We start from the raw sequence: 10,316 nt of genomic DNA, 5'->3' as shown, positions 1-10,316 counted from the left end.
CCACATAAGCAAAAAGAAAAAAGCTGGAAGTGGCGCTGTGGCTCAAGTGGTAGAGCACTAGCTCTGAGCTGAAGAGCTGAGGGACAGTGCCCAGACCCAGAGTTCAGGCCCCATGACCGGACCCAAAAAAAAAAAAAAAAAAAAGAGTTAGTTATCCCATTGTGGGTCTGACTAAATGTTACAGAGGTTAAATCTGTAATGATAAACTCAATAGTTGTTAAATAATCCAATTAATTTTTAGCTTAATATAGCACTTTAAAATACCAATTAATATAGAAACCATTGTCAGCTTTGTATCCAAGACAACTTACATGCTTGAGAAACTGATATTAGACAGTCAAAAATAGCATTCAAGTTAAAAAGTGTTTATTTGAAAAACCTTGGCATAAAAAAACATTTAAGTGAACTTTGGTTTAGTTACTACCTAATTTTCCTTAAAACTTCACAAATAGAATAATACACAAACAATTATGTTATGGATGGACATAAAGAATCAGATGTAGTTTTACATCAGTGTATTAATGTTTACCTTTTTTAAACACAGCCAACTCCATTACATACCAACTTTTCTAACTTTACTCCATCTACAGTCAGGCTGCTTAGGCAGAATAGATCTCCAGGTATTTCTCCCAGTCCAAACTGTCCTTTTCTCTTGTCAAGGAATTGGGCTCACATTCTAAGTATAATTGACTATCAAGGTTAAAAAGAAGGGATACAGTTTTTTCTATCACAGCTGGCTGGGAGCTGGGCTGAGTCTCATTCCTTTTACTGCCTCTATTGATAAAGATTTTTGCTTCTAACAAACAGCACACTTGACAATTAACTCTTTTAACACAAGGTTTACATTCTTCACATGGCTGCTGGTCATAAGCAGCAAAGATAATACTTACAGTTGTACTCGAAAAGCAAATAATGCCGGGTGCCGATGGCTCACGACTGTAATCCAAGCTACTGAGGAGGCTGAGGATCACAGTTCAAAGCCAGCCCGGGACAGGAAAGTCCGTGAGACTCTTACCTCCAATAAACCACTAGAAAACCAGAAGTGGTGCTGTGGCTCAAGCAGTAGAGCACTTGCCTTGAGCTGAAGAGGGCAGGACAGCACCAAGCCCAGAGTTCAAGCCCTATGACCGGCCAAAAAAAAAAAAATCAAATGATTTCATGATTAGTACCAAAAATAGCAATATTCAAAGCAGAAACATGTTAGTTTTATAGAAAAGACCTTATTTTAAGTGATGATGACAGATTTTATGCTTTAAACTGAGGTCATTGTGAACATGTTCAACCAAGTCCCCACCAAACATTCATGAACAAAAGTTTTAAGGAGCATTTGAGGTTTAAAAAATGAAAATCGTCTTCAGATTTTTGGCATTTCAGTGGAATTGTATGATAGAACCATTGCCCATTATATGATAGAACCATATGGTCAGTGTTGGGGAAAAAAGTTCCACCAAATAAAATACATGACAAAACACAAAACTTTCGCTAATAGCAAACAGAATTTCGCAGAATCTCCATGTTTAAACCACAGTTGATTCACAAGAACAGAAAACAAGCACCATCGTAGGCCTTGATCTCAGGCCTGGGTTCTTCTTTTACTACAGGTGGGGCACTCTACACTTGAGCCACAGGACCACTTTTTGCCTTGGCTGGATTCTAACAGCAACCCTCAGATCTCAGCCTTCTGAGGAATTAGCATTACAGGTGAGCCACGGGTGTCCAACTTACAGTAAGTTTTTTTTGTGGCAGAAATAAACAGTCCAAATTTGATTGTTTTTTCCCCCTAGTCTTCTTTAGGATCCTGAGAACTTCTTTATTTAGTCTAAACATTGATTGTTTGAATACTATGAACTCAGTAAGAGGGCAGGATTGGAATTTTTTTTTCAGTTTGGAGATGCTGGATTTTTGTTGCTGTTTTTTTGTTTTGCAATTTTTAACTAGCGTTGCCTTCTTGGTAGGAGAACTCAAAAACTGGTGTGTATTCTTCCTGTGTTCCATCAGATGTCCCAAGGTAAATGGATTCCATTCCCAACAGAGTTCTTACTATTTGATTTTTTGTGTGTGTATGCCCATCCTGGTCTTGAATTCAGGGCCTAGGTACTGTTCTTGAGCTTTTTTGCTCTACCACTAGTTAGTGTTCTACCACTTGAGTCAGAGTGCTACTTTTGGCATTTTAGTGATTAATTGGAGATAAGAGTCTTGGATTTGGGGCTGGGAAGGTGGCTCAGTGGTAGAGCTCTTGCCTTGCATGCTCGAGGCCCTGGGTTCGATTCCTCAGCACCACATAAGCAAAAAGAAAAAATCCGGAAGTGGTGCTGTGGCTCAAGTGGTAGAGCACTAGCCTTGAGCTGAAGAGCTGAGGGACAGCGCCCTGGCCCAGAGTTCAGGCCCCACGACCAGACCCAAAAAAAAAAAAAAAGAGTCTTGGATTTTCCTACCTGACTGGCTTTGAGCCACAATCCTCAGATCTCAGCCTCCTGAGAAGGTGGAATTACTGGTGTGGGCTACCAGTGCCCAATTTATATTCTGTATTCTTGATAATGGCCATTCTGATTGTTGTTTTGTTTTACATTTCTTTGTTGAGTAAAGACGTTGAATAGTTTTTCATACAACTAACAGCCATTTGCAATATTTTATTTTTTTATTTTGAGTGTGTAGATCATTTGTTCAATATTGATTGGATTTTTTCTCTTACAGAGTTAAAACTGTTGGTAGATGGATAGATAATGCACCCATGTTTGGATATAAAACATACCTGTCTGTTGGTCTGTCTGTCTATCTATTTATCTGCAAAAGCAGACATATTTGCTGCCATAGTCTACTCCACTTTCTCATGCTTTCTCTCTCTGAAGAGGTGATTTGCTTCATCAGCAGTGGTAAGTGCAGCCTCTGTTTTCTTTCACAGATTTTCTTATTTGATCTATCCTGCATTATGGGGCCAACTTCTATTCCTCCACACCTTTCTACCACCCGTGAGTTTTGCACAACCTCTTGAAGCCATGGCTACCCTTTTCCAGACTACCCATCTGCATAGCTCCAGTTCACCTTGCTTGGGTTCCCACATCCAGGCCAGGCCCCCCACTCCATGTGGAGGAGTTCCTGGTTCTACTTGATGTCTGACTTGAAGCCATCATGACACCCTTCTTCATTACAAGGTGTACCCACTTCCTTGGTGTGCGCTAGAAGCTTTGAGACTAAATTATGAGGAAAGAAGGAAAACAGAAAGAGAAAGCACAAAAACAAGAGAAGGGAAGAGAAAAAAGGATATGATTTGAAATAAGTGAGCAATTTTAACATTGCTGTCGAATCAGTTAACCAAGCAGCTATTTTTATTCAGTGTTCATTGTATTAACACAGTGGGGAGGTGAAAATGGATCACAAAAGAATACTGGGGGGAGATGCAATAGAAACATTACACCAAAACCAATACAACACATCTCAGTAGAGTGGTACAAAAACATGAACTTAGAAATGGTAGCATCAGACGAGCAATACACCTTCAATGAGGAAGAACATGGCAGATTAACCCTGTGGATCATGAATAATCTAATTGGAGACTTGAAACAGACCCCAAGCAATCACTGGTTCTGATGATAAAAACGAAAGAACCTCAATCAGCCCCTCATGTGGGTGGAGGCTTCATAATCATACTCTTTGCTGAAGGAAGTTATTAACTTTCTCAGCACAATACACATAGTAGAATGATGCAAATAAAACATTGGAGATAGACCTTTGCCAACAGAGTTATCACAAGAGCTCTCCTCTTCCTCATTGTTGATAAGATTAGTGATAAATGCCTATGGTCTCATCACAGCTCTGAGAACGGAATGATGATAGGAGAGAACAATACTCCTGTGAGAACCAGAAGTCACTTCCTTTATAGCACCCAGTAGATAAAAGCCCACACAGCCATTGAACAAGCTTGAAAATGTCCAGAATTGCTAATCACAAATTTACTGAGAAGGCCAGACCTGGCTTTATTTCTGAGTGGTTCTTTTTTCCCCACACACAATCAATCCATTTTCTAGTGCTCCTGGACACAATGTCCCTGGAAAACACAGCAGAAAAACCTTTGCAGAGAATCATGCTCCATTTATGGTCCTATCTCTTGACACAATCTTTAGGACAATGGGTTTTTCTGGTTGAAGAAGTGGTTTCTTACTTATTTTCAGAGGAATCTGCAACAGTGAAAGAAACACAAGAAGAAAGTGATGAACCAAGTACCTCCAACCACAGCAGCAAAGAAAAAGATACATTAAAGGTAATTATAATTGACAACAAGTTTTGACTTTGCCTGTCTTGAATTATTTCTACTCATTGGTTAAACTCTGTCAAGACTGGGGTAGGAAAAGTATTCTTCCATCTGTTCACTGGAAACAAATATAGATATCTATGTTATATTACTTTATTGATATGATTTTTTAAAAGAATGAGTTTTAAAAAGTTTAACCAGCCAGGTATTGGTAGTGCATGCCTGTAAACCATAGCTACTCAAGAGGCTGAGATCAAGGATCACAGTTCCAAGCCAGCCCAGGCAGGAAAGTTCATGAGGCTCTTCTCTTCAGTTAACAAGGCCAAAGCTGGATGTAGATCTGTGGCTCAAGTGGTAGAGCACAAGCCTTGTGGGAAAAAGCTCAGGGATAGCACCTAGGCCCTCAGTTCAAGTCCCAGGACCGGCACACTAAAACACAAAATTTAAATCAGATACTTAGCCATTAAGGCAAGATATTTTTAAAAACTCATAAAAAGTTTCATTTTGGATTTGTTGGATCTGTCAAGATAATCCTGAGAAAGTATTATACATTTCAATTACAAAAACAGTCTTCAAATTCTAAATAATCCAGTCACTTCTTCCATTTGAACCAATATTTTTGTGTGTGGGACTGAGGGGTCCTGGACTTGAACTGAGGGCCTGGGCACTGTCCCTGAGCTTTTTGCTCAAGGCTAGAACTCTACCACTTGAGCTTCACCTCTACTTCAAGCTTTTCAGTAGTTAATTAGACATAAGAGTCAAAAGTCTCATGGTCTTTCCTTCCTGTGCTGGCTTCCAACCTTGATCTTCAGATCTCCTGAGTAACTGGGATTACAGGTGTGAGCAATTGGTGCCTGGCTTCCTTTCTTCCTCCCTCCCTCATTCCCTTTCTTTTTACTTTTCTAACATCTTCTTTTGGCTGCCCAGCATAGTTGGAAATAGGGAATTCTGAGTGCTGCACTAAATACTCCATATTGTCAGTGGGTCTTTCAGTGGTGGTGGGGCGGTCTGCCTATCCCAGAACAGGGAAGACATGCACACTGTTATGAAGAAGAACACTCTCCAGGTGGAAAACAGATTCTCTGGGGACCTGCAGAGCATCTGCCCCATCTCAAGTATACTGGTGGCCACTTTTTCTTACAGCTAAGTTGCTTGGTTTGCACACTTAAGAGGAAAGTGACACAGCTGCCCCAAAGCCATACGTGAAGTAGAAACTATCTATCTATCTATCTATCTATCTATCTGTCTGTCTGTCTGTCTGTCTGTCTGTCTGTCTGTCTGTCTGTCTGTCTGTCTGTCTGTCTATCTATCTCTCTATCTATCTATCTAGGTCTGATTTCCCATGCAGGAATCCCACTATAAAGCAAGATCAGAATTTTAAATATATGACCCTTGGAAATAAGCATGTCCTTTGGAAGCCTTTGGAAGCTCTGGCAGAGGAGAACCCTTTCAAATATGGCAATCATAGTATCATTATAGGTCACAATCATGCATCCTGACTCCAGATGACAAGAAGTTCAAATGCACTCAGGTCAAGACCCTCAGCAGAGCCATAACATCCTAATCTGCACTGAGTGGACATCAGCTTCCTTCTTCGATTTTATCAAACAAAAGATCTGTTCCCAAATTGAGAAATCCAAGAAATGGACTCATTGCAACACTAATAAAGATTCTTTGGTTTAAATATTAAAAGATGAACAAGTATATACTTGCCTGACAATAGGCCTCTTAATTTAAAAAAAGCAATAAAGCAACCCCCCCACAAATATCCCACAAAGCCAGTTGCCGTAGCTCATCCCCATAATCCTAGCTAATAATGAGGCTGAGATGACACTTTATAAAGTTAGTAAGGATAGTAAAAGTCCCTAAGATTCTCTTCTCCAATTAACCAGCAAAAAGCTAAAAAGTGGAGGTGTAGCTCAAGTGGTACAGCACCAGCCTTGAGCAAGCAGCTCAGGGGAGAGTGTGAGGGCCTGAGTTCAAGCCCCCATATTCGGCCCTCAACAACTACCATAAAATATTGTTCATTTAGGAAATATACTGACCTGGGTCTCCTTGCAAGGTTGGAAGGAGAAATTCTGCATGAGTCTGACAAGAGCAAGTTTGATGTTCATGAGAGCGAACCTCATGCCAATGCAGTTTCTGGGCCCAGCTCCAAAGGGCATGTAGATGTAAGGATTGATGCTTTCCTTGTTCTTCTTGCTGAACCTGAAACAACGAAAGTGGGGAAAACATGAACACTTCAAGAACCCAGATATTTGTGGCTGAACTTCAGACTGCTCTAAACAGTAGAAGGTAGGATTGTTGAATGAAATCCTGCTAGAATTTGGTTTGATTTTTTGTCAGTTGTGGAGCTTGAACTCAGGACCTGGTTTCTGTCCCAGAACTCTTCAGCTCAAGGCTATCTCACCACTTTGAGCCACAGTGACAATTCTTGTTTTCTGATGGCTCATTGAAGATAACAATCTCACAGACTTTCCTGCTTGGGATAGCTTTGAACCATGATCTTCAGATCTCAGTCTCCTGAGTAGCTAGGATTACAGGAGTGAACCACCAGCCCCTGGTGTGTGCCTAGCCAGGTACCAGTGGCTCACACCTGTAATCCTAGCTACTCAGGAGGCTGAGATCTGAGGATCATGGTTCAAAGCCAGCCTGGGCAGGGAAGTCAATGAGACTACTCTCCAATTAACCACCAGAAAACCAGAAGTGGTGCATGGCTCAAGTGGTAGAGCACTCACCTTGACAGGGACAGTGCCAGGTCCAGAGTTCAAGCCCCATGACCAACAGAAAAAAAAAGTGTGCTCCTAAATGAAAGGTTAGAGTACTTGAGGCAGTGACCATTTGTTGCTTGTTTCAGAGCAGAGCAACACGTGGTGCTAAGCCACCTGGTTGTGTGCCTTAATAAGACCTGCAAATCTGTAGCTCAGGGCTCTCCTCCTGGGCTCCGCTGTGTCAGAGTGTAGGACGAGGCCCGAGCTGCAGCCTGTTTAAATAAAACAGCAGTAGAGTCAGACTCTCAGTGGTCTTCTTGGTGGGGGTCCTGCGACCTTGGTATAACACTAAGAACATCACTATACCACATCACTAACAAATTATTATTTCTAGACTTGAGACTTAGTATCCCCTTTTCTGGTCCATTTTTATAAGTTTTTATCCAAATTTGTTATGCTTGTGATATTTTAAAAAATTGCTGAAGATAAAGACATTAGTGTGAATCACTGAACAGGAACACTCTGCCTTCTATAGCATGAGACCATGCGAAGTGCTAGAAGCCACCATGTTGGGGAAGGTGCCTTTCCCCCCAGCCAGCTTACCTCTCAGGGCGGAATTCCTCAGGCTCTGGCCAGTACTTGGCGTCCCTTTGAAGAGCGTAGATTGGTACCATCACCAGGGTGTTTTTGGGAATAACCACTCCATTGATTTCCACATCTGTCTTACCGACCCTCTCAACTCGGCCAGCAATGGGGTACAGCCTGAGAACCTCGTTCACCACCATGTCCACATACTCCATTTCCATCACAGCATCATAGGTGGCAGGTGCCTAACAAGGAAAGAACACATTTTCCTCATTTCAAGTTTGAGATACACTCTGAACTCAATGAAATTCTGTCAGTGCTGTTAGGAGCTTTGAAGAATAACTCCAGTTGGTAATGAACCTTAACTTTCACAAGGTGTTTAACTAATGACCAAGTCGTAGGATCTGCTCGATGGTACATGGAAAGACACAAATAGGAGCGATGGTTATGGGAGGACATCCCCAGACCTACGCCCATTGTTGTTGTCCTCTACTGCTTTTCTTTCTCCGGTGAGGGAATGTGACCAAAAGCTGAAGACAACGACCCTCCAGTCAAATACACCAAAGTCAGTGTTACAGCTTACCAGAGAGAGAACAGAGGTTATGGTGTTTAGAAAAGAGAATTCCTGTTCTGTTTATTTAAAATAGCCACATGGCCACATTTGTGATTATACAATACACATGAATACATTATATCACATATATTTATTTTTTATGCAAGCATATTTCATATACAAGCCTTTAACTAATCGAGGGAGGAACTAGTCCTTTACATGACTTGAAAATAATGATACGGTTTAAAAAAAATAAGACTAGGGCTGGGAAGGTGGCTCAGTGGTAGAGCGCTTGCCTTGCATGCCTAAGGCCCTGGGTTCGATTCCTCAGTACCACATAAGCAAAAAGAAAAAAAAAGCCAGAAGTGGAGCTGTGGCTCAAGTGGTAGAGCGCTAGCCTTAAGCTGAAGCGCTGAGGGACAGCGCCCAGGCCCAGAGTTCGGGCCCCACGACCGGACCCAATAAATAAATAAACAAACAAACAAGACTCTATCAGGACATAGACTTTCAGTTCTAGAAAAAGTTCTAAAGAGGATACAAATGCACAGACTCAGCCCCATTCTCATTGCTGGACCAGTCCATTGTTGTTCCTTCAGAGCTTGACTGCGGGCTCAGAAGAGGAAGCCCTGTACCCTACTGACTGCCAGTCCAGCTGCCCACAGAATATCAGTGTGGTGAGAGATGTGAGCACAGAGTGACAATGTGTGGCTGCCACTTTGTGCTCTAATGAAGATCAGCTTAGATGCCAGATGCCCGGGATCATAGCTTAGCTTCCTCAACTCTAACTCTGACCCAGGAGACTGAGTCTTGAGTCACCCTGTGCAGCCTAGCCAAGTCCATCCTGGTATGAGCACAGCATGTCTAGCACCTATCAGCACCTAAATACTTAGTTCATATGTGCTTATACTTCTCTGCCATTGAGAATTTTGCCTTTTTTTTCCTGCCACTCCTGGTGCTTAAAGTCTGGGCCTAGGCCTGGGTGCTGGGTTTGAGCTTCTTTTGCCCAAGCCTAGTGTTCTACCACTTGACCCACAGCTTCCAGTGTTTTGTGGTTAATTGGAGATAAGAGTCTCATCAACTTTCTTGGCCTGTCTGAACTTGAACCGTGATCTTCACATCTCAGCTTCGTAAGTAGCTAGGATTACAGGCATGAGCCAACATGGATTCAGTTGGAAAAATGAGCTTTTTACAATGATCTTATATTTCTTTGAGGAACACTTAATACCTTTATTTCCTCCACCCCCTTTCAATTCTCTCTTCAAATTCTTCCAAAATAGAAGCCTTCCATGCTTACATTGTACAGAATTCCTCACTAGAAGTGATAAGGAGACATTCTTGTAATGCCTCATCAGTTCCCGCCCTCCCCAGGTGCCTTGCCCTCACCTTATTGGGTAAAGTCCTGTCAACTTCCTCTTGCAGCTTCTTTTGGACATCAGGGTGAAGGGCCAATAGATACAGAGTGAGACTGGTGGTATCATAGCCAGCGAAAATAAAGATAATTGATTGGGCTGCTAGCTCCAGGTCAGACAGACCTAAAGGAAATAAACATACATTTTAGGTCAATGAAGTCAGTACACAATGCCACAATCATGGTTTATAAGACCACTAATACCTAAGGATAAGACATAGAGAAGCAAGGTAATGTCACCTAGTCACCACATGTGACAAGAGCTAAAGAGACTAACTAAGTTGAATCCAGTTTCCCAAAGGTCTACAATACCATTGCCCATCTTGTCTGTGTTCTCCATTTTTGCCACTTAGAGCTGAGTCAGTTAAGAGACCATACTGTATCTAACAGGCGCTGCCAGAGCAATGTGACCCCATCTGTCTGATTAGGGGACATTGCGTGCACATATGGAAACAGCAAGACAAAACCCCTTTGTACAAGTAGTATGTTCTAATAACAATAGAAAGAACATAGAGGGATCCTTTCCATTTGAAGCACATTTAAGGATCTAAGGGATCTATAAGGATCTTAGAGTGCCGAAATCAATATGCTGCCAGGTTCTGGTGACTCATTCCTGTAATCCTTGCTACTCAGGAGGCTGAGAGCTGAGGATTGAAGTTTAAAGCCAGCCTAGGCAGAAAAGTCCACAGACTCTCATCTCTAATTAACCACCCAAAAGCCATTATTGGAGCTGTGGTACAAGTGGTTGAGCACTAGCCTTGAGCAAAAAATCTAAAGGATAGTTTCCAGGCCCTGAGTTCAAGCCCCAGG

The 10,316-nt window shown here is 41.9% G+C and overlaps 2 protein-coding genes across 2 annotated transcripts in view; one reads left to right on the top strand and one right to left on the bottom strand.

The window, feature by feature from the left end:
- Pilra (paired immunoglobin-like type 2 receptor alpha) overlaps positions 1–10,316 on the top strand; it is a 124,071-nt gene that overhangs the window by 51,450 nt on the left and 62,305 nt on the right. The window lies entirely within an intron of this gene.
- The window catches only part of LOC105997303 (cytochrome P450 3A29-like), a 13,040-nt gene continuing 6,049 nt past the window's right edge, over positions 3,326–10,316 (bottom strand). Inside the window, exons 5-8 of the mRNA XM_013031696.1 lie at positions 9,482–9,630; positions 7,564–7,790; positions 6,295–6,457; positions 3,326–4,175 (exon numbers count right to left, since the gene is read on the bottom strand). Coding sequence (XP_012887150.1) covers positions 4,080–4,175; positions 6,295–6,457; positions 7,564–7,790; positions 9,482–9,630 — 635 coding nt within the window. The 3' untranslated portion in view covers positions 3,326–4,079. The remainder of the gene's footprint in view (positions 4,176–6,294; positions 6,458–7,563; positions 7,791–9,481; positions 9,631–10,316) is intronic.

Source organism: Dipodomys ordii, unplaced genomic scaffold (assembly GCF_000151885.1).
Source record: "Dipodomys ordii isolate 6190 unplaced genomic scaffold, Dord_2.0 Scaffold143, whole genome shotgun sequence".
Taxonomy (NCBI): Eukaryota; Metazoa; Chordata; class Mammalia; order Rodentia; family Heteromyidae; genus Dipodomys; species Dipodomys ordii.
This window is presented reverse-complemented; position numbering and strand designations above follow the sequence as displayed.